General features: G+C 61.6%; 2 protein-coding genes across 10 annotated transcripts; one reads left to right on the top strand and one right to left on the bottom strand.

Annotated features, from left to right (window-relative positions):
* The first annotated feature begins 1,459 nt into the window (after nucleotides 1-1,459).
* SMIM29 (small integral membrane protein 29) lies at nucleotides 1,460-3,346 on the top strand. Of its 4 annotated transcripts, none has more exons than XM_062187453.1 (5): nucleotides 1,460-1,507; nucleotides 2,490-2,672; nucleotides 2,771-2,796; nucleotides 2,969-3,074; nucleotides 3,186-3,346. In XM_062187453.1, the coding sequence occupies exons 2-5, from the start codon at nucleotides 2,562-2,564 to the stop codon at nucleotides 3,249-3,251; spliced, it is 309 nt and encodes a 102-aa protein (XP_062043437.1). In that variant the 5' UTR covers nucleotides 1,460-1,507; nucleotides 2,490-2,561; the 3' UTR covers nucleotides 3,252-3,346. The 4 variants fall into 4 exon arrangements, with proteins under 4 accessions (XP_062043437.1, XP_062043438.1, XP_062043440.1 ...); XM_062187454.1 differs by lacking the exon at nucleotides 1,460-1,507 and adding an exon at nucleotides 1,776-1,831; XM_062187456.1 differs by lacking the exon at nucleotides 1,460-1,507 and adding an exon at nucleotides 1,848-2,185.
* A 1,419-nt stretch (nucleotides 3,347-4,765) lies between these two features.
* On the bottom strand, nucleotides 4,766-11,504 carry HMGA1 (high mobility group AT-hook 1). Of its 6 annotated transcripts, none has more exons than XM_062187451.1 (5): nucleotides 11,429-11,504; nucleotides 8,311-8,488; nucleotides 6,754-6,837; nucleotides 6,180-6,230; nucleotides 4,766-4,911 (listed from the first exon to the last, which is right to left on the bottom strand). In XM_062187451.1, exons 2-5 carry the CDS (start codon nucleotides 8,443-8,445, stop codon nucleotides 4,858-4,860), a joined length of 324 nt encoding a protein of 107 aa, XP_062043435.1. In that variant the 5' UTR covers nucleotides 8,446-8,488; nucleotides 11,429-11,504; the 3' UTR covers nucleotides 4,766-4,857. The 6 variants fall into 6 exon arrangements, with proteins under 6 accessions (XP_062043435.1, XP_062043430.1, XP_062043431.1 ...); XM_062187446.1 differs by lacking the exon at nucleotides 11,429-11,504 and adding an exon at nucleotides 8,772-8,850; XM_062187447.1 differs by lacking the exon at nucleotides 11,429-11,504 and adding an exon at nucleotides 8,772-8,850 and having other exon boundaries at nucleotides 4,766-4,908.
* Between the last annotated feature and the right edge of the window lie 11,014 nt (nucleotides 11,505-22,518).

The raw sequence follows: 22,518 nt of genomic DNA, 5'->3' as shown, positions 1-22,518 counted from the left end.
TCTTCTACTGCTTTCCCAGGCCACAGCAGAAATCTGGATTGAAGTGGAGCAGCCAGGACTTGAACTGGTGCCCATATGGGATGCCGGCACTGCAGGTGGCAGCTTTACCCGCTAGGCCACAGCACCAGGCCACTCTGCCTTCTTTTACACGTATTTTTATTCCATTTTGTCTCCTTTGTGGGCATCTGTAACTCTATGATTCTGGTAGTTATTAGGGAGCTTGATGCGAGGCTAAGCAGCCCGGACTCAGATACCCACACGGGATGCCAGTTTCGCAGGCAGTGGCTTGCCCTGCTGTGCCACAGCGCCGCCCCGTGCCTGGGTGTTTATGGGTCACCGTGTTGACAGATGCCAGGTATTAGAATGCTACCATGTTGCGGGCCGGATGTCTTCCATGTCTATGCCTGTCCGCAAGCCTCGTTCTGCAGTGCGGTCGCTTGCAAACAGTTCAACCTCTTCAGGCCTCGCCTTTGCCGGTTCGCTCTAACGCCTCAGTCCTCCTGCCCTCCGCCAAGCTGTAGCCACAGCAACACAGAGAGGGAGAAAGCCTGAGCAGCCTCAACGCTGAAGAGGCCAGGCAGAGCTGGAAGTGTTCCCGGGCTGGGCTGGGGGCGGCCCAGCGCCGGAGGCAGCCACGGGGCTGCCCACCACGCCGTTCGCCTTGCCCTCTCAGGTCGAAGGCCTGCCCAGCACGGTGCTCCAGGCCTCGGCTTGCACAGCGTCACCTGAGGTCAGGGTGCTCTGTCCTAGGAGCAAGGAGAGCTAAAACGCGCCGAGTCCCTCATCCTGACACCCTGGCCCCCTGCACACACTAGCCTGCCGGCATGAGCGCTCAGACATGGGGCCGGAGGTCCGAAGGACGAGGGCAGAAGCCGCATGCGTGGACGCCATCGCGACCCCTCGCTTGCGCCTCACGTCCTTGCAAGGCCAGGCCGGCCCAGTTCTGACAGGAGCCAGGGCGGGGGTCTCTGCGGCCTCCAGACTCAAAAGCCACAGAACACAGAGAAACCCACCCGGCGTCTCGTGCGTGCTTGCCCTCCCGCTAAGACAGTCCCAGGGCCCGGCCAACCAACACTGGGCGAGGCCTCGCGGGCCCGGCGCTCCGGGTCCGAACCCACGGCCGGCCGCTCCCAGAACCCGATCCGCAGCTTCGGGCGCGCAGCCCACCTCGGCCCGGGGGCCGCCGGGAAACCAAGTGCGCCCGGCCCGCCCCTCCTCCCCCGCTGCGCAGCCCTCGGTCGCCCCCTGCCGCCGCCGCCGTGGCTCTGCAAGCCAGGGAGCTTCCCTCCGCCCCGACCCCGCCCCCTGCACCGCCCACCCACCCACCCCGCCTCCGGATTGGCGGCTCCAGAAGGCTCCGGGCCGGCCTCCTTCCACCACCGGATTGGCTGCGCCCGGCGGCCCAGGCCCCGCCCACTTCCCCGGGTCCTTTGATCACGCGCTGCGGGCTCTTCCGGGGCCGGCGAGCCAAGCGAGGGCGTTCCTGTCGGGGCTGCGGCGGCGGGAGGTAAGGCATGGCCGGGGTGGCTGGGCAGCGGAGCGCCGGCATCCCAGGATGCCGGGGCGCGGGGCGGCCCCTCGGCGCTCCCCGCACCCCCACCCCGGCCTGAGCCTCCCCGCGCCGTGGGAACTGCCTCCCGCCTGCCGTCTCTGGCCCGTCCTGACGCCCTCCCCGCCCTGGGGGCAGGAGAGGGGACTGGGTGACGGGGGCGAGCCCAGCGCCCCCGGAACACGGCGCGGTCGCTCACCCCTGACGCCCTGACAGAGGCCCTGGAGAAGCCGGTCAGGGCCTTCGGTTCACCAGCGTGCAGCCGCCGCGGGACGATCTCGCGTCTGTCAAAGGGGCTGACCCGCTCCCCTTCCGCGCCCTCCAGACCAGGAGGGGAGGGACCTGGGCGGAGCCCCGGGTGGGGACCAGAGGGACCCGAGGGAGGTGACATCATCTCGAAGATACAGGCCAGCCCTGCCCGCTGTGTGCACCCTGGCGCGGGGAACTGCCGAGGGGATGTCCGGACTGTGTCTGGGGTGACCCCAGGGCCGAGGAGGGCACAGAGCGCCGGCATGTGGCCTGTAGTCGAAGTGTGGGGGTCGGCTGGGGCGCTGCCGCCTCACCCCCAGGCCGCAGCTCAGGACCTTCCTACGATGGCGTGCGCCCCTGGGCAGGAACTGCAGCCCCGGTGCCCAGGTCTGAGGGCGCAGGGAACTTGCTACTGACCTTTCCCCAGAAGTCGAGGCTTGCAAATGTTTGCCCAGCATCTGATCTGAGCCCCACCCTGATTTCAGGATAAGAGCTGGACAGGACTTGGGCACCAGACCACCAGACCTAGGCCTTCTTACGAATTTGCGGAGTCCTGGGCTGGTTACACCCAGCAGGGGTGTCTGGGGGACCCCTCATCCCAACACTTGACCTAGGGCCCGTATTCACAGTGCTCCCCGGGTGGGGGTGTAGAAGTCTGGGTGCAATGGTAACCTCCCTTCCTCCTCCCCAGGGAGCCCAGTGGCGGCGCCCTCCCAGGCACCACTGCCCATGCTGACCGCCGTGCGCTCCGCCTGCCAGTGTCATGAGTAACACCACAGTGCCCAATGCGCCCCAGGCCAACAGCGACTCCATGGTGGGCTATGTGTTGGGCCCTTTCTTCCTCATCACCCTGGTCGGGGTGGTGGTGGCCGTGGTAAGGAGCCCCCCACCTCTGCACCCATCTCAGCTGTGTTCTGTAAGGGGGTGAGGGGCTGAGCAGCCCAGTGCTGCCCAGTGCTGTCTCTGTTGCAGGTAATGTATGTCCAGAAGAGAAAACGGTGAGTGGCCCTGCCCCCCACTGCTCAAACTCCTTCCGGAGATGTTCCCCCTGCCCCCCCCCCCCCCCCCGCCAGCTCTCCAGGGAAGGGCCCCTGTCCTTGCCTGGGGGTCCAGGCAGGTGTTCTGAGGGTTGGGGGCCCTCTGGGCTGAGCATCCCGCCCTGCTCCCCAGGGTGGACCGGCTGCGCCACCACCTGCTCCCCATGTACAGCTATGACCCGGCTGAGGAGCTGCACGAGGCTGAGCAGGAGCTCCTGTCGGACGTGGGAGACCCGAAGGTGAGTAGGGGCAGGGAAACCAAGGCTGCTTCTGCCCTCCGCCCTCCCTACCTGGGCGTGGCTGGGGGGCGCCTCCTCCAACCCAGCCTTGTGTGACCTCCATCCCCACAGGTGGTGCACGGCTGGCAGAGTGGCTACCAGCACAAGCGGGTGCCCCTGCTGGACGTCAAGACCTGACCTGACCCTCCCCCCCACCGGAGCCTCGGGGTCCCGCAGTCTGCCCCCCCCCCCAGGCCCTCTGCTCGGCAGCCTCACCCTGCCCTCAGCCCTCACCCACCTCCTGGCACTAACGGGGCCTCCTCCCCGGGGTAGAAGTGGCTGGGAGACAACTCTGCTTTCCATAGGTTCCCTGGATCTTGGACTGGCTTTGGGTTTCCACAGCGAGGGACCCAGATGTATCATACTCAGTATATATATTTTGTAAATAAACAGTTTTGTGGCTAGAGACGTGGCAGAATTTTTCCAAGGGGGTTAAGTTACCTGAGGCTCCAATCCCAGCCTGAGGTCCCCAGAGTGACACTCCCCTTGCCCCCCCCCCCCCCCGTCCCCCAGGCCTTAGAGCACAACCAAACTCCTTTCCAGAAAAGGATATTTTTTTATTCAAGTAACTGCAAATAGGAAACCAAAGGGGGAGCCCCAGGCTGGGACATAAAATGGCTGCCCCCTCCCCAAGAGAACAGGGGGAGAAGGCGGCTCCTACACCCTTCAGGACAAACACGGGCCCCCTGGCTCTGCTGCAGCACCCTAGGGGTGAGGCCCCACCTTCCCTGGGCCTGAGTGTCAGGGCCCCAGCCTGCTGCGCCCCAGCCCCCTTGTCCCGGGGGAGGGATGCGGACAGAACAGAGGCGGGCAATGGGGGGAGCGTTCGGCGCTGACAGCAGTGGTGATGGGATGTCTAAGAACAAAACATTGAACAAAAACAACACAACTGTCCAGAGGTAGTTTGTGAACAGAGGAAAGATGGAACCAGAACCTTGGGGGGTGGGGCGGAGCAGGAGGAGGGGTGGGGGCGGGCAGGGCTAGCTCCTTGTTATTAGTGCCCCATGGGGGGGAGACAGGCCTACAGCAGAAGCAGGGAGGGGTGGGCGCGGCCCCAGCCCCCCTCGGGTGGCTGCCACAGGGACCCTGGGCCTCACTTGGACAACAGGTGACCCTGCTGTACATCTAACTGCAATACCCAAATCCCAGAGTGGCTGCAGGGTGGGCAGGCGGCTGCCCATCCTCGGACAGGGACCTGGTGAGGTGAGGGAAAGCAGAACACGGGGTGGGAGCCCCACCTGGTGACTGTGGTTATTGGGGCGTCCCAGGGGGCTATTGGCCACACCTGCTGCCGCCAGGGCACTGGAGTGGTGCATGTCAGAATGAGATGGGGCCTGGGCCCCTTAAGGCCAGGGGAGCCCTCTCAGGCCCCTCTCTGGGAAGCCAGAGGGAACAGTAGAGCCGAGAAAGGGCCCCCAAACCAAGAGCCCACAAAGCAGTGTTCCCACCGGGCCAGGGAGCGGGGTCATGGCAGGTGCAGGGTGCGGCTAAGTGGGAATCAGCCTTGTCCAGGCGGGCGAGTATGTGCTGCGGGAGGGCAGGTCGGGAGCTGAGGCCAGAGGGCAGCTAGCCCCCCCTGGGAGGGCGGGGGCCTACAGCAAGTGGTGTGCTGCGGTGTGCGGTGGGGAGGGCGCAGGTGGGGTGCGGGGCCTGGGGGAGGGCGGGGGCCGTGGGAGCGGAGCGGAGCTGTCCAGTCCCAGAGGAAAGCTGCTCCTGGGATGCCGGAGCAGGCGGCTCGGCGCGGTCACTGCTCCTCCTCGGAGGACTCCTGCGAGATGCCCTCCTCTTCCTCCTTCTCCTGGGAGGTGGACAGAGGAGCTCTGGGCGGGCGCCCTCCTTCTCCACCCCCGGAGGCTGGGCCCCACCCCCTCCCTGCGTGAGTCAGGGCTGAGTGTGTGGGTGACTCAGCAACCTCCACAGCCCGGTTTCATTCATAAAAAGGAAGAATTTAAAAGGAAGGGGGAAAAAAAAAAAACCACACACATGCTGCTCTCACAGAGCCAGGAGCCAGGCCCCCCTGGCCCACGAGGGGCAGAGGGCAGGCTCGGGGGGCGTGGACAAGTGCCCGGCTGTCTCCGGAGGAGAGGCCACAGGGAGGAACGGGTGGCCAGAGGGTGGTGAGGCCCCTGTGTGTGCAGGGGAAGCAGGTGGCCTCGGCCCACAGGGGCAGGTACTGGGCTGTGGCCCTGGGTCCCCTGGGGTGGCCGAGGGCTGACCCCGGGCCAGGGTGGGGAGGCAGGGGAAGTGTGTGCCGGGGGCCCACTCACTGGGCGGGAATGTCGGGACACCACACAGGCCTGCAGCCCCCGTGCCAGGCACAAACTCCAAAACAACTTGTTTCCTGTTACTCACTCCTGGGGCCTGGCCAGCAGCGCCCCCCTTAGCCGTGAGGAATGAGCACCTCAGGGAGCCAGGGAAGGTCCAGGCAGGACGGGGTGCCTCCCACCCTCCCCCAGGGCTGAGCTGTCCTCGCTTCCTCTTCCCGGGAGGACCACGGAGGAGCGACCCTCACCAATGCCCCAGTGGCTTCCTTTCCTGCCTCCAGAGACAGGGCCAGGCTAGGCGACCTCCTAGGCCCTGCTTTAGTCCCAGGCTGCTGGAGGAGTAGGGAGCCCGCCTGCCCGCCCACCCCGGCTATCTGGTCGGGCTTGGCCCCGGACGCCTGCCTTCTCAGGACACAGCCCCTGGGAGCCGCAGGTTTCGGGGCCGCTCGGGATGCTGGTGTCACCTCCTGGCTGCGCTTCCGGGCAATGCGCCTGTGAAGGCAGCAGAAGAAACCAGGACGGAGCTCCTGGCTCTGGCCCAGCCCTTGCTGTTGTGGCCAGAGGAGTGAACCAGTGTACAGAAGATCTGTCTCTCCATCTCTTGACTTTCAAAAAAAAAAAAATCTTTAAAAACAAAAAACCCTGGGGCAAGTTCCTATCTCCCTTTGGACCTCTGCACAATCTGGCACCCCAGCACCCCTGGGCACAGTCAGGAGCGCGTCCTTCCGTGGTGGGTGCAGGCAATCACGCATCATGAACTCCCAGCAGCACCCATGGGAAGAGCCGCCGCTCCTGTACCTACCAGTTTTTTGGGTCTGCCCCTTGGCTTCCTTCCTGGAGCTGTGGTGGTTTTCTAGAGGTCAGAGAAAACATCCCCTAAGTCGAAAACGCTCAGCAGTGCTGTCCGAGGACCGGTGCCCGGGACGCGGAGGAAGGCACGTGGGAGCGGCACTCCCCGCCTCGAAGCTCAGGGCAGCCACTCTCACCAGGCAGGCCCAGCTGTGGGGTCTGGGCAGCCACACTCCCCCCGCCCTACACACACACACACACACACGCCCCCTACTCCATCCTCCACCCATGACTCAGAGGATATGAGTAGTGCCTTAGAAAAAATAAAAAACAAAACAAGGTTTCTGCAAGGCTGATGCCACGGGAACTGACCTCCCAGTGCGTGTCCCTGTCCCCCTGGGCAAGGGCAGCACTCACTCAGCCCCTCTCTCCCCCACCTGTCCTTCTCCAGATCATGAAATCCACAGGGACTTCTGACTTGATTTCCCCATTGTCCTGGGCAGCACTGAGCCCACCCCCGCGTCCCCCGCCCCAGCTCCCGTCAGCAGTGGACTTCTGTGCACCTGCCCTGTCTCCCCAGTCCTCACCCGGGTCTTGGCAGCACCCTTGTTCTTGCTCCCCTTTGGTCGGCCCCGAGGTCTCTTGGGTGTTGGCACTTCACTAGGCTCCTTCTGCAGAGACAGACGGGGCAATCAAGGACAGTCCTCACCTGTCCCAGCCCTCTGCCCGCCGCAGCGGGCTTGCACCCACAGGAACCAGGGTGGGCAGGCCCCTGGGGACTCGAGGCCTCAGCTGGACCATCCTTGCAGAGTCCCTCCCCTTGCTTTCCTTGGAGCCTCTGGGACAACAAAACAGTAAGAGACCGACGTCCCCTAGCAAAAAGGTGTCACAGAGGCAGCAAGACCGCCGCAGGCAGCTCTGCCCGAGTCCCAGTTCTGCCATGGCTCTTGGGCAAGACGCTGGATGCTGGAGCGTCCGCCTGCCTACCTCACCTTGCAGAGTGTCAGGGAAATGAGATGCATGTGTGCAAAGTTTCCAGTCCTGCCCACCCCTCAGAGGACGCATGCTGGAGACGAGGAGGGTCCCAAGCCGCCCTGGGGAGAGGGGCATTACCATGGCCTCCCCCCCAGGTCACCGCTGCTGAAATCTGACTAAACCCGGGCGGAGCAACACTAAACCTCTGCACGATGTGAAGAGGCTGGATCATCGTAAGTGAAGGCAGCCAGCTACTGCTTCTTGGAGCAGCCGCCCGTGGGCTGTTCACAACCACGTCTAGTGCTCTAGTGACCTAGTGACCCAGGCCCTCTCTCCTGGGGTCCCACCCAAACACTGGCCACAGCTAACAGGTGCGGGAGGGAGTTGTGGATCAGAGGAGGACCCCTCCCCCCCAGGTTCTGAAGGTAACAGGTGAATTGCTCCAAAGTCCCAGAGAAACAGGGCGGTTTAGCCCAGGCTCCACGTTGCACACGGCAGTTAACAACCCGCCCCGGGCTGAAGAGCTGCAAGGGCCAATCTCAGCTCCTCTGCTCGCCATCCTCCTCTGCCCTCGAACACAGCCCGCACCTGGGAGGCCCGGATTCTCACAGGAACAGGTGCACCTCGAAGTGCCAGGCTGGCTGTGTCACCTCTCCTCCGTGGGGGTGGGGCAGCACCACGGCTCTGAGGGTCCCTGCCACCAACTTGCCCAGAGTCTCATTTCCTAGGGCCTCCGCGTCCACGCAGGGTGCCACGTGAAGCCCATTCCCAGGGCTCCTCCAAGTGTGGCCATCCACAGGTGCTAGCCCAGGGCGCCATGACCAGCAAGAATGGACAGCAAGCATTCAGAGACTCAGAGCTACCAGACAGAGTAACTACGTGCACGCATCTCCTCGCTTGTACGTGGTCACTGGTCCACTATAGATGGCAGCGTGGGGAGCGGGCGGCTCTACCACGACCACGGCTGCCTGCGGTTTGGGCCTTCTAGCACTGGCCTGGGAACTCACCTGGAATCCCCCCAAAACCCCAGAGCCGCATGTGGGGTGAGCACAGACACAAGCCCAGATGGCGATGATCCTGTGCCCTACCGCACGTGCTCTCGCCTGCTGAGACACCGGCCACCTCCCCCTTCCCAAAGGGTACACTGAGGCAAAGTCGTGGACACCCACCTGACTCCCGACCAGCGCTGTCCCAGGACTCACCGGAGGCTGCTTGCGCGGCCTGCCTCGGCCTCGCTTCTCCGTGCCGTCCTTCTCCTGCTTGGAGGCCAAGGGCTGGCTGGCCTTCGAGCTCGACTCGCTCATCTTCCCTCTCTGCGGGGCAGGTGCGAGAGCGCCGGCTGGGATGCTGCAAGGGGCAGAGCAGGCTTCAACAACACATCTCAACTTGAGCCACTTCCTGCCTCAAAGCACACTGCCCACCCCCAGCGTGCTGCCCCAGGGTGGGGCAGGGCCGTTGGCCTAATCAGCTCCTTATCTCCTGCTGAGAAGGGCTCTTTGTTGTCCTGCCCAGACACCACCCCCACGGGCCCTGGGGGTGGTGCCCAGGAGGTGCAGCCCAGACCTGGTACCATGGGCCAGGCTGAGGTGCAGGTGAGGTGGGGGACCCACAGGGCCGGCAGAGAGCACACCTGGCCAGTTCAGAAGGGACGAGGGGAGATGAGACGGTGGGAGCTGCAGCAGCCACGCACAGCGACCCCGTGTGCATCTGGCGGGGCTCAAGCCTCAGGACCACCACCCACACAGCCAGGGCTGGTGCCCACCCACCGGGTCTCTGCCCTCTCCCAGGGGAAATCCTTGAGGACTCAAGAGATGGGGACAACTGAGGGAGGAAGACAGTGGAGCCTGCAGCGGGCGGGGTGCGAGGAGAGCCTGCTGGGGGTCTGATTAGCCCCCCCCCCACACACACACACCATGCTGAGTTCACCTATCCCTCCTGGAGCAGGCAGCACGGGCAGCATGGGCCAGCCCGGTCAGCAGCCCCAAGTGGACCTGGAAGCCTGCAGCCACCACCCCCTGCCTGCCCCGCCCCACCCCTCCGTCTGTGAAATGCAGGCAACGCTGACACCTGTCTCCACTGCCTCCCCACGCGGCTTTGGGCTCCAACTCAGAACAGTTTATAAAAACACTGAAGCCTCAGAGAGACCTCCTATCGGAAAATGATTTCTCTTCCTCCTTTGAGAGATTCTGAGGCAATTTCCAATTTTAACCCAGGAAAGAACAAACATTTTTGCAAACTTGCGATTTTTTTTGAGGACCCAAGGCCCCCACCCCTCAAGCACGGAGCCCCTCCAGACGGCGGGACTTTGTCTGGTAATTACCCTATTTTATATCTCAGACTGGGAGACCCTTGCAAACAAGGTGGTTGATTTAGCCTGCTCCGTCATTAGTGGCTTGGCCTGCTCTGTAATTACAGCCAGTGATTAGAATCTTATATTACACCACAGGCCCCCTTCAAACTAAACATCAAAATTAATCAGCTAAATGAGTGCTGACCTCACATAAGGTCTGCCCAGGGCCCCCTCGCAGGGGGGGTTCCAGTTAGGCGAAGCTGGCCCGGAGTCCCCCGAACCTCTGATAGCACGGGGTGGGTGCCTGCCTCCCCCCTACCCTACCCGGCCAGGCCCCCACGAAGTCCTGAGGCTCTCTCTAGGGAGGCCAAGAAACGTTGGTCTCTCTGCCACCTGTTCGCGAACATCAACGAGGCCTGGCCTGGAGCAGCCACATTTCGGGGCCAGCCCCAATCCCTCAGCTTGTAGGAAGCCCACTCGGGTCCCAGGCTCCTCCAGCGCTTAAAGGCTCTGCAGGAATGACCCCAGTACCTCATCTTAGCAGTCCCTTTTATTTTGCACAAAGGAAAAAATTAAAAAAGTAGCCCAGAGAAGCCTGATGAGTTTTCCAAGGTCACACAGCAAACTGGCGACCCTCCGAGCCCGCCGGTGTGCTCTCCCACCTAGCGGCTGGTGAAGACCCCGTGCGCCCTCGCTGCAGACCCAGGCGGCGTCTGCAAGTGCCTGCGCCGGGCCGTTGTGGGCAGACCGGCGGGAGTCGGGGCCAGAGCGCGAGGGGGAGGGGCGCAGGCCGTCCCTGCAGGCGCGGGAAACGAGCGCACCCCGGCCGCGTGCACCGCCACGCGGGTGCACCCGGCCCCACTTCCTGCCAGAGGGGGCACCCAAGCCCGCCCCGGGGCAGCAGACCTGGCGCGCGCTGGCGGGGGACAGGAAGAAAGCCCCCTCTCTGCGCCCGCCCCGCCAGATAAAACCCCAGGAAAACAGAAACGGGGAGTCCAGGGGACTAGTTCCAACAGAGCCCAGCAAAGCAGAGAAACCAGTTTGTGGGGGCGGAGGGCAGGCCCGGCCCTGGGGGCTGAGGAGGCGCAGCTCGGGCCAGAGGTGGGGTCGGGGGTGAAGCCCCAGATCCAGGCCGGGCAGCCGGCTCGTCCCGCGCAGGGGGCCAGAGCCCAATCTCGGGGTTCCCGCCCATCCCCCGCACTTCCAGAACTTCGTGCGGCTGCGGGGGGGCGTCCGAGCGCCCCGCACGCCCGCCGCAGCCCGTCCTCCTCCCCGCCCCCCACCCCGGCCCCGGCGGGAGCGGCCGCCGCGCGAGGTGCACCGGGCTCCGCCGGCTGCACAACTCGCGCTCGCCGCAGCCGCGCGCCCCCTCCCCCACCGCGCGCCCGCCTGCCCAGGGCCCGCGCCCCCCCCGCAGGGCGCCCGCGGCGCGGGGGAAGGGGTGCGGGGGCCTCCCCGCGCCGCCGGGCCCCGCCGCCCGCCCCCGCGCCGCGCGGCCCTCCCCCGCCGCCGGCTCGCGCCGCCCCGGCCTGGGAATAAAGCCGGCGGCGCGCGCTGCAGCCCCGGGCGGGGGCGCGGGCGCCCCCCTCGGCCGCCGCCGCCGCGGGCCGCGGGGACGACTCACCGCGAGCTCGGCCGCCGGCCTGCGGTGCGCGCTCCGGGGCTGCCGGGAGCGACGGTGCTGGGCGCTGGGGACCGGCCTGGCTCCGCCGCCGCCGCTGGTAGCGAATGCGGATCTGAAACCGGGAGAGAGGGCAGAGGCGCTCAGAGCCCGCCGCCGCCGCGTGCTCGCCGCCCAGGCCCCCGCGGGGTATTTATATGTCACATCCAGCCGGGGGTGGGGGGGTGGGCAGGAGTCTCCCCCCTCCCCCGAAGGATGGCGAGGGGCAGGAAGCCGGGCACGGCCCGTGCGCGGCCTCAATAAATAAATAATTTAATTAAATTATAGATATATTAAAAAAAAAAAAAAGCAGCCACCGGAGCGGCCGCGAACTCACGCCTTCTTGGAGCCGCGCCAGCGCCAGAAATAGCCCCGGCTCGGAGTCCCAATTAGAGGAGCGCAGCCCCGGCTCAGGGGAGCTTAAAAAGAGCGACCCAGGGGCAGGGGGGACGGGCCCGCCCGCGCCAGCCGTGTCACCGGGGGGCGGGGCCATGCAAATGAGCCCGGGGATTTAAAAGGGCGGCCGCCCGCCAGCCGCCGCCGCCGCGCGGGTGGGTGCCAGCCTGCGGTGGGCGCGCGCCCAGTCACGACCCACTCCCCACGGTCCTAGGGGGAGCAGGGCGCCGAGCAGTCACCCAGGGGCTTCTGGCGTCGGGGCGGGGGCGTCCTCGCCGTCTGGAACGGAGTCCCGGGACAGTCACCTCTAGGGGCGCTCCGGGCGTGTGCGCCCCGCCGTGGGGGGTGTGGGTGGGCCTTCGCGCCCGCGGGGGTCCACGCGGCCGGAGGGGGTGGAGGGGAACGCGGGTGTGGGAGACTTCCGCGGCCTACGCGCCGCCCCTTTCCCTTACACCGACGGCCTGCGGTTTTCTCCAGGCCGACAGGTGTGTCCGCGTGTGCGCCTCAGTGACGGCCCGCGCGTGACTGGCGGGTGGGGCGCCGCCTTGGGAAGTCCGAGGTGTTTAGATTTGTTAACGGCCACACGCGGAGCAGACCGAGTTCCAGCCTTCGAGCCAAACACGACTGGCTCGCTCGCGGGCTGCACCCGAGCGGGGCGACACTCCCTTCGGCGCCCTCCGGCCGTTTTGGAAGCACGCGGTCCCGCAGTGGCCCCCCGATTTCTTGTCTACCGTGATTTAAAAAAAAAAAACAGTACGAAGGGCTGGGCCGGCGACGCCTGGAAGCGCTTTGCGGGCAGGGCTGAGCAGACGCGCGCCGTCCGGGCCCGCCGCGCCGGGCTCCACCGGGACTCGCGGCGCTGAAGGAGGAGGAAGCCGGGGCGGGAAGATGGCGGTGGGGGAAGAGAGGGCAGGGTCGGGGAGGAGGCGCGCCCTGCAGGCCGGGCCGCGGCCCTGTCGGGCGCACCTCCCGCGCCCGGTCCCCGAGGCGGCCTTCCACACCTCCTGTGAGGCAGGGAATTGTAATGCGGCCCAGTGACACACGGCAGTGACTCATGGTTTTCTTTGCTCCCCTTCTTCCTCCCCGGTCAGCCGAGGCCCAGGCCCAGCCCCCTCCTCAGGGGGCGACGGAGGGGCGGGGGTGGGGTGGGGGGACGCCAGGCAAACCCGGAGCCCGCAGTGGAGGCGGGGTGGGGAGCCCGAGGGGCCGGGCCTCCAAGTTTCAGGAATGTTTCAGGAATGTTTCCGGTGGGGGAGGGGGCCCAGCCCCCACCCGGGGCAGCGGGGGGCGCTCGGGGCGCGGGCAGCACGTGCTCGGCCGGGTGGGGGCGGGGCGCGGGCGGCTGGGCGGGAAGGCGCGGGAGGCCGGGAGCGCGGGTTCAAAGGGGAGGGCGCAGGCCTGAGGCCTGCCCGGCCTGGAGGTGGGCCCGGCGGCCGCCCTGCGCGCGCTGGCTCCCCGCCCTGCGCCCAGGTGAAACGCAGTTCTCGAGAAGTCCCGGGGCCGCCCCTGGAAGGGGAGAGGAAGTCACCGGAGGGCGGCCTGGGCGGCGGGGGAAGGCCGGGGCGAGGCTGGGGGAGGGGCGGCCGGCCCCTTTGTCTGGAGCCGGGGTGGGGGTGGGGCGGGGTGGAAGCGCGCCGCTCCCTCCATCTTTGTGTCCGGCGCGCGCCGGGCGCGCTTAGTAGGCCGTGAGCCGCGTCGGCTGGACGGAGGCTCCTCAGGTGCGAGCTCCAGAGCTTTGGCTTTTGCGTTGGCCGGAGGCGCCGCCCTCCAGCTCCTGCTGCCCCTGCCCAGGTCACAGGTCTCTGTCAGCCACCAGGGTCCCCAGGCCTGGGCCCGGGATAGCGCCCAGAGCCCTCCCCGAGGCCAGCGAGGCCGGCGTCAGAGTCCGGGTGTGCGGCCCTGCGGCAGCCGGGCCCCAAAGATTCGGGTAGAGACCTGGCTGCCCCCTCTCCAAGCCGCACCTAGCCTGGGACACGTGGCTGGCCCCAGGGGGAGTTGGGCAGGGAAGAGGGGCTCCCCCCCCCCCCAGGGGGCTGTAGGAAAACTTGGCCAACTCTTTGGCCCACTTCTGGCAAGCCGACTTGATCCTATTTTTCCTACTCTTATTTGCCTCTCGTCCGGATTTCCTCACCAACTTGTTTTTTACCTTGTATTGTGTGTGTTTTTGTAAGCCACCTCAAACCCTCTCTGGCGGAGGCAGGTATAAATAAATTCTTAGGCAAATAAATATAGTAGCTAGTTCTCCTGCAGGATTACCCACACCCTTGAAGTCCAAGTAACACTCTACCCCCTGACCCCCACCTCCGGGCCTTCTGGCTTACCGATGCCCTGTACCTTCTGCCCTGGCTTTCCTCTGTCAGACGCCCGAGATGCCCATTTGATGTCTAGAGGACCCCCACCACCACCACCAAAAATACACCAGGGAGAGCTGAGCGGCAGCAGGGGAGGAGCCGTGAAGCAGAGAGCGGTTCATCCACTCCCTGTTCCCGGGGCCTTACTACCTGCCCGGAAGTGGGACGCTCCTGGGGTGAGCACCTCAAAGTTGTGGGCACTCTCAAAATGTAGGGGGCAGGGTCAGCAGGTGCTTCAGTTGCTCCAGGAGGAGAGGGTGGGAGCCCGGGGAGACAGGCTTGAGCAGATTTGGGAGGTGGGTGGCTGGGGTGGGGAGGAGTCCTGGGACGCCAGCCAGTTGGCCCAGGCCTGAGGAGTCCCTGAGGGGGTGGGTGACACCAGAACCAGTCTCCTCCACAGGAAACAACTTTATGATGATCAGGGTCCAGTGATACAGACAATCCAGTGAACTTCAGTGAGCCCAACAGGAATGTCCAGAAACTGGGGCTTCAGGTCAGTTGGATTTTTCAGGAGGTGGGAAGGCCAGTGCGGGTGGCTCCATTTAGTGGCTGGGTTACTGCCAGTTTTCCTAAGGGTGTGGCCATCAGGTTTGTTCAGCGTGGTGGGTAGAGGTGGAAAGCGTCAGGAGTTGTCCAACATGTCCTCAAAACCGGTGTGCTTTAAAAAAAAAAAAAATACTTCCACTTACTTTCACCTCCAGGTTCAATCCCCAGATGCCTCCAACAGCCAGGGCTGTGCCAGGCCAAAGCTAGGATCCTAGAACTCCATCTGGGTCTGCCACGTGGGTGGCAGGGGTCCAAGTGCTTGAGACACCAAGGGCTTCTTCCCAGGATGCATTAGCAGGAAGCTGGATGGTGAGCAGAGAACTGAGACTCCAGCATGGCGTGTGGGCCTCCCACGCGGACAGCTTAGCCTGCTGAGCCACGGTGCCTGCTCCTCAGCATCCATTTTAAAGTAAACCTTTCACTGATGGAAACTGTACAAGCAGAAAAATGTGCAAACTGTAGGTGTTCCACGTCTTTTCAAACTGAATCCTCTTGTGTCACCTGGATTAAGAGGTGAGCATATCTTGCTCCTTTATGTCCCCACCATCCTACCTCCCATGGCGTTGCTCAGTACCACCTGGTCCCGTACATGGCTAGATGGAATTATATGTTGCGTGTTCGCCCGCTTTGCTCAGCGTGGTGTCTAAGATTCATCCATGCTGTTGCATGTGTCTGCAGAGTAGGAATTCTCACAGCTGCAATGATTAGGTGGTAGGAACGCACCACAGTGGTGGGTAGGTCTTGGTGGGTAGGTATGCACATTTTGGCTGAGTACGAGCCTAGAAGAGGAATGGCTAGATCGCTGGGTGTGTGTGCTCTGCTGTAATGGGAGACTAGGGTATTTAAATGTGGAAGGGGGTGCTACTAATAGTTACAGCCGGACCACGCCAGCTGGAATTAACCTAAGCAAACCAGAGATAAGATCATCCTGGTTCACAGTGTTTAACTATGCTCGAGTCACCCAGCTACTAGTGCATCTGGTCATCTGGCAGGATCAGGCCTCCAAGCCCTGCTGACCACAGCTCTGCTGCCAGGAGGCCTGGCAGGCCCAGAGTGGGAGGAGGGCCTCTTCTGCGTCCAACTTTCGAGGGAAAAATTCTCAAGTGAAAACGAGGGCCCAGAAGGCCTGCACCTCTCTGCTGTGAGCCAGCTGTGTACCCTGCTTGGCTCCGGAAGCCATGGACTCGGCTTTCGTCATCAGGGCCGGATCCCCGGGGAAGTGTGGCTCTGCTGTAACATCAGAACGCCACGGAGGAGCATACACCGACTGCTGTGCTGGCTTAGACCCCTCCACACCCTTGCCCTACCCGTCAGTGATGCTACTGCCCCTGGCTGGCAGGTGTCAAAACGGAATCTTGGGGTGGTTCAAGGCTTAGGAATCTACCTCGTTCCCTTCCCCTGCTTCTGTTCCAGCCGGATCGGCTTGCTGCCTTCTCCGGCACCACCGTTCACAGTTCGGCTGTGTCCTTGAACTGGGTAGCTGCACTCCTGTCCTGGAGGGACACACAGGTACCTGGGCACTCTCCCCAGTGTTGAACCTGTTGGGAGGGCGCAGAGGCGAGACCCCGGGTGTAGGGGGAGCATCCCAGGAGGCCTGGGAAGAGGACAGGTAGGGGCTCAGGGGGTCTGGCATGGGGATGGGCTTGGGGCTCTGACAGGCATGGTGCGCTGGCATTCAGCACCATTCCCCATACTCCTTTGAAGCTAGAGTTGTGGATGTAAATTAGGTCCCCCAAAGAAAGAGTGCAATTTGGAGGCAGTGAGGGGAGGTGGGGCAGTGGGGCAGTGTGGTGGGGGTCAGCATGCAGGGGTGCCGGCTGCTGGGCCTCTGCCCCCACCCCTGCCCCGAGGGAGGTTTCAGCTCAGCATTTCCAGTGGGGCTTCCTGATTCCCTGCCCACACGATGAGGCAGAGGCCAGCACTTCAGTCCTGTTGGAGGAGGCCCAGCCCGAAGCCGGCTCCTCCAGTTCTTGCGAAGGTTTTGTAAGCGCTCGTTCCCAGTGTAAATGTCTCTCTGCGGTGGAAGGCGTGTTTCTCTCTGCTCAGAGGCCTTCAGGGGTTTCCAGCTCACCACGGCCCTGCAGCCTGCGCCTCCCATGCTGGCGCTCCTACCTATGCTCTCTGCTCCAGCCACGCCGGCCCTCAGTGTTCTCTTACAGGCATGAGCTTGCTGCAGGGCCTTTGCACCTGCTGTTCCTCTTCCCCCAGATATCCTTTGGGCTTGCCCTCTCGGCGCTGTCCTGTCTGTTCAGTATGCTTTGTTTACACTGTTTGAAGCCGAAGTCTCCTCCTGGAACCCCCCCCCCCCTTACATGCTTTTCTCATGACACATGAATCTTTAGCTTCTTGGGGTGGACATTTGGTACAGTGGTTAACATGTCACTTGGGATGCTCGCATTTCATATCAGAGTGTCCGGGTTCGAATCCCGACTCCACTCCTGATTCAGATAATGGCTCAAGTAGTTGAGTCTCTGAAATGGGAGACCCAGCTTGTCCGGGCTTCTGGCTTTGTCCTGGCCTAGCCTGGCGGTCGCAGGCATTGGCAAATGAACCAGAAGATGGCAGGTTCTGTCTCTGCCTTCCAAAAAAATAATAATAGCAGTAGTTTCTAACATACTGTATAATTATATAATTAACTCATCTGCTTAATTGTTCTCAGTAACAAATGCTGTATGTGGTATTTTCTGTCCAGTTTTCTCCACTGGAATGCCAGCTCTCTTAGGTCAGAGAATATTATCTTTTGGGTTCACTGGGTTGTCCCCAGGCCCCAGCACAGTGTTTCTTTTCTTTTTTTTCTTTTTTTTTTTTAAGATTTATTTATTTATTTGACAGGTAAAACTACAGAGAGGCAGAGAGAGAGAGAGAGAGAGAGAGAGAGGGAAAAAGAGGTCTTCCGTCCGCTGCTTCACTCTCCAGATGGCCGCAATAGCCAGCAAAGCCAGGAGCCAGGAACAACTTCTGGGTCTCCCACGTGGGTGCAGGGGCCCAAGCATTTGAGCCATCTTCTACTGCTTTTCCAGGCCACAGCAGAGAGCAGGATCAAAGTGGAGCAGTCGGGACTCAAAACTGGTGCCCATATGGGATATTGGCACTGCAGGCAGCGGCTTTACCTGCTATGCCACAGTACCAGCCCGAGCAGTGTTTTGACTCATAAAATGTGCTGATTGAAGAATGATTGGCCAAAGTGGTTTCTGTTATCCAGAAAGGCCACATCCCAGGGCAGGAAAACCAGCATCCATCATGGGAGTGGCAGGCCACCCAACCTGAGACAGGAGCAAGGGCTACCATACCTTCCAAAGTTGGCTGTCTTCTCTATGGCCAGGGTAAACCCCCGTGCTGCTACCACATGCTCTCCTGCCACGGGAGTCATTTCTAGTGGGCATTACCTATAGATGTTATAGTTTGCCACCTGCTGTGGGAAATAGGCTTTTTGCTTGGTCTCAGGTTTATAACATCACAAGCAGGCAGCCGCTCAACAACTACCTTGTCCCTTTGACTAGAGCAAACTGGCTGGTTCACCGTTGGTGGTCAGGCAGTGGTGGCAGCTCATCAGAGGGGCACGTGGGGCTGGATGAGTGTGAGATTTATTAAGCTTTACGTGGAGCAAATAGCTTCCCTTCGGTCTAAGTGCCATGTCCACTGCAGAGTTCCATGTTGCAGGATTTGCCCCCGAACACTGTGTCCTCCTCCTCCCTCAACAGCTCACTGTGCATGCACTTTAAATGGGGAGCCTGTGGGAGCCCAGGAAGGAAGTGTGTTAGGGAATGTGAACTCTTACCAGGTGCTGGGCTGTTTTCAGGAGTCTGGCTTGAGGCTTGGGGCTGGGTTTGCCTCTCCAGGCAGTACACCATGGTTGGAAGTCCGTGTCAGCTCTTTAACTGCCCCTTGTAGAATGGTTGTAGAATGTGTGGTCTCAAGTTGCGTAATGTTAGCCACTGTCCCCCTTCCTGCTCACATCACACACAGGGCCAGGGATCAGGCCCTGATGTTTTAAGTGATTTTTATTTGTCTTCAACTTGTGTTTTTGGTTTTGCGTTGTTTTTTCCAGCTTGTGTTTTCTCATGTCAGTTTCCTGCCAGATTGGGAGGCAATGACTGGCGGTCCCCAGGGCCTCACGAGTGACTGTTCTGGAGCCATCGTTGTGGCGCAGTGGGTTAAGCTGCCACCCGCAACACCGGCATCCCATATGAGGGCTGGTTTGAGTTCTAGGTTCCTGGCTTTGGCCCGGCCCAGCCCAGGCCATCACAGCCATTTGGGGAATGCGTGAACCAGTGGACGGGAAGATTCTAACTCTACTTTTCAAATAAATAAAATAAATCTTTACAAAACAGAGTGACTGTTCTCCATCACATTAGCTACCGGGAGGCTTCTCCCACTTTCAGTCTGGTCCTTTTATGCTTCTGTAGGCTGCACCATTTACTGAAGGAGTGTCCCAGTTCAGAAAGCTGCCTGGCCCCGGGGGACGGGTCCTGGGTCACACTGTATGTGGGATCAGGACTCCTAGCCATCTTGAACCTTTCTTAGGGCTGAGAGGCTTTCTTGGGGTCTCCATCCTGGGACTGCCTGCCTGACCCCAGATCACATGGCCTGGGGTGGAGGTGGAGGCGGTGGGAGAGGGGCCTGCACCGGGCTGGAGAGTCAGTCGCAACCCTCCAGGCTTTGTTTTGTTCCTCTCCACAACGCAAGCCCCACATCAGGGCCTAAGGGGGCCCTGGCGCTCAGCAAAAGTTTGGTGAATGGATGGATGAATGGGATGGAAGGGGCTGGGGGAGGGGTGGAGGAAGTTGAGGGGGAGGAGGGAGAGGAAGAGTGGGGGAGAGACAAGGAATGGGGGAGGGGAGTACAGGGGAGGTAGCCACTGGCGGGAAATCGGAGGAGGAGGAGGCAGGCTGAGCTGGGAGAGCCTGCCTGTCTGGAATCTGGCGAGAAGATGGCCTGGGGAGGGGCCCACCGTGTTCTCCCCACCCCCACCCCCACTGAAACATCCTCTGCTCCTGGCCCACCCTGTCCCTATCCCATACATCCTGGGGGTCAGCATGTCCTCCAAGACCTAATCCTCACTGTATTTTTTGTTTGTTTACTCTCTAGGAACTGGCCACCAAGGGGTCTGAGGCCCTGTGGGACTAGAACACTGTCCCTGAGTGGCCTGGGGGTGGGCAGTGTGTCTTCTCACTTCATATCTGAAGTCTGGGTGGTGGGAAGCACACTACTGGACTGGGACCTAGCTATGCCCTGGAGAAGCTGGGCAGGTCGCTAAGGGCTGACCCTGAGCTGATGAGCAGAAGCAATCCACGGGGCCCACCCCTCCACCCCCACCCCCACCCCTATAGCCGCCAGGGACTCGCGCAGGGAGCCATGGAGCTGGCTGTGGGCAGTGCCAGGCCGGAGCTGCTGACTGCCAGGTTTCTGGGTCACACCATCCAGGGTGTCCTGCCAGTTCTCAGGCCTGGGCAAGGGGCAAGGCAGGTCTGCGGCCCAGGCCCCGGCCCCACTGGCTTCTTTCTATGCACTTCGGGGCCTCTCTCCATGTCCTACCTCCCACCTGGCTGCAGCCTCAGACCTGGGCCCACGTGGCCCCCTGATTGGAGACCCTCCTAAGTCCCTTGTGTTTGGGGGTCTGCTGGCCTACACCAGCAACAGGTAGAGGTGGGGCCCAAATCCCCTCCTATGGTAGCCTCTGGGTGTGGGGCCCTCTCTGCCACCCTTGCTCCCTGGGATCTGTCTACAGGTCAGGTGTATCTGCCTCCCAGCAGCCTTGAGGGCTGGGGCAGAAAAGGTCAGTCTTTCTCCCCTGAGGTGTGGTAAGGTTGGCACCTGGCACCTGCTGCTCTCACTAACCTCAGTTTTGGCCTAGGTCCATCCTAAGAGGGTGACTTAGTCCCCTGGAAATCTGCTGTGCTTTTCTCTCCAGAACTCAAGGCACCCATTACACAGTCAGTGAAACTGAGGTCCACAGAGCTAAGTTTCTTGCTTTAGCAAGAGGTAGAAATGGATAGAAAATGGAGGGTGTGGGGTAGCCTGGGCTGCTAGGCTGCCTTTGGTGGCCACTAGGTGTTGGGCGGGGCAGAGCTGGGGCTGTGAGTTTGGGAGGCTGGCCCTGGCCACTGCTGCAGTCAGCTGGGTGGGCTAACAGTGGCATTTCATGAGTATCTCATTGCTTCAGGGGCCTTCCTCCAACCCACACCCAGAGAATAAAGCTGTGTCCCCATTTTGTAGATGTCATTGGGGCCCAGCTAAATCAGGTGACTTGCCATGGCCAGTGGCGGAGCTTGGGTTTAGATCTCTGCAGGCCTCACTCGCCCGAGACCTGGGCTGAGGCCACCCACCCAGTGCTCTCCCCGTCACCCTGCTCTCCCTCCCCCATGTCCCAGGGCCCTTCCCTAACGTGGGACTGTGCTGTGACAGTAGCCACAAGGCACCTGTGACGACTGAGCACCTGCTGTGGGACGGGCCCACGATGAGCCGTGCTGAAGTAGTCCCTGGATTTCCAGTGCTGGCTACAGAAACAGTGCATTGATTCCATGTTGAAATGGTGATATTTGGGTATATTCCATTAAACAGAATATAGGGGCCAGCTTTTTTTTTTTTTTTTTTTTTTTTTTATTTTTTTTTATTTTTGACAGGCAGAGTGGACAGTGAGAGAGAGACAGAGAGAAAGGTCTTCCTTTTGCCGTTGGTTCACCCTCCAATGGCCGCCGCGGTAGGCGCGCTGCGGCCGGCGCACCGCGCTGTTCCGATGGCAGGAGCCAGGTGCTTCTCCTGGTCTCCCGTGGGGTGCAGGGCCCAAGGACTTGGGCCATCCTCCACTGCACTCCCTGGCCACAGCAGAGAGCTGGCCTGGAAGAGGGGCAACCGGGACAGGATCGGTGCCCTGACCGGGACTAGAACCCGGTGTGCCGGCGCCGCAAGGCGGAGGATTAGCCTGTTGAGCCACGGCGCCGGCCGGGGCCAGCTTTGTGTAGCAGGTTAAGCCTCCGCCTGCACACCGGCATTCCATATGGTGCTGGTTCGAGACCCAGCTGTTTCATTTCTTTGACCTCTCCTTGCTAATGTACTTGGGAAAGCAGCAGAAGATGGCCCAAGTACTTGGGCCCCTGTACCTACGTGGGAGACCCAGAAGAAGCCCCTGGCTCCTGGCTTCAGCCTGACCCTGCCCTGGCCATTGTGGAGTGAACCAGTAGGTGGAAGATCTCTGTCTCTCCTCCTCTCTCTCTATCTCTGCCTTCCAAATAAAATTTAAAAAATAGAATATAAAAGTTAAATTTTTGTGAGTTTTAAAAATCATTTTAATGTAGCTACTAGATAATTTAACATTACTTTAATGGCTCCCACTCTATTTCTGTTGAGCCATGCTGGTCTACACAACTTTTTTATTTATTATTACTATTTAAAACTTTTAAAAATGTATTTGAAAGAGTGGCACAGAGCGAGACAGAAGCAGAGATCTTCCATCCACTGGTCCCCTCCCTAGATGGCCACAGTGACAGGGACTGGGCTAGGCTGAAGCCAGGAGCCTGCAGCTCCATCCAGTCTCACAGAGATGGCAGGGGCCACGCACTTGGGCCATCTGCTGCTGCTTCCCAGGTGCATTAGCAGGGAGCTGGATCAGAAGTGGAGCAGCTGGGACCCCAAACGGCACTCTGATGTGGGATACTGGCCCTACAGGTGGCCTAGTGACTCACTCCATTGCTGGCCCCTGTTTATTTATTATTTATTGTCTCCCCCACTCACCCACAAGGCATACATACTCTTGGAAGGTGGGGGTTGACTTTTTTTTTTTTTAATATTTATTTATTTATTTGAAAGGCAGAGTTACAGAGAGGGAGAGACAGAGACAGAAACAAAGATCTTCCACACTGATTCACTCCCCAAATGGCCACAACAGCTAGGGCCGGGCCCGGCCAAAGCCAGGAGCTGGGGGCTCCATCCAGATCTCCTACATGGGTGGCAGGGGCCCAAGTACTTGGGGCATCTTCTGGTGCTTTCCCAGGGCATTAGCAGGGAGCTGGATGGGAAGGCGAGCAGCTGAGACTGGAACCAGTGCCCATATGGGATGCCGGGGTCCTGGGCAGCAGCAGCCTGTCTGCCTCTGACATTTTCTGCACTGTCCTGTTTTGTTCACTGGCATTGCCCA

This window comes from Lepus europaeus, chromosome 3, assembly GCF_033115175.1.
Source record: "Lepus europaeus isolate LE1 chromosome 3, mLepTim1.pri, whole genome shotgun sequence".
Classification (NCBI taxonomy): domain Eukaryota; kingdom Metazoa; phylum Chordata; class Mammalia; order Lagomorpha; family Leporidae; genus Lepus; species Lepus europaeus.
The sequence above is the reverse complement of the archived record's forward strand: the minus strand, read 5'-3'. Positions and strand labels throughout refer to the sequence as shown.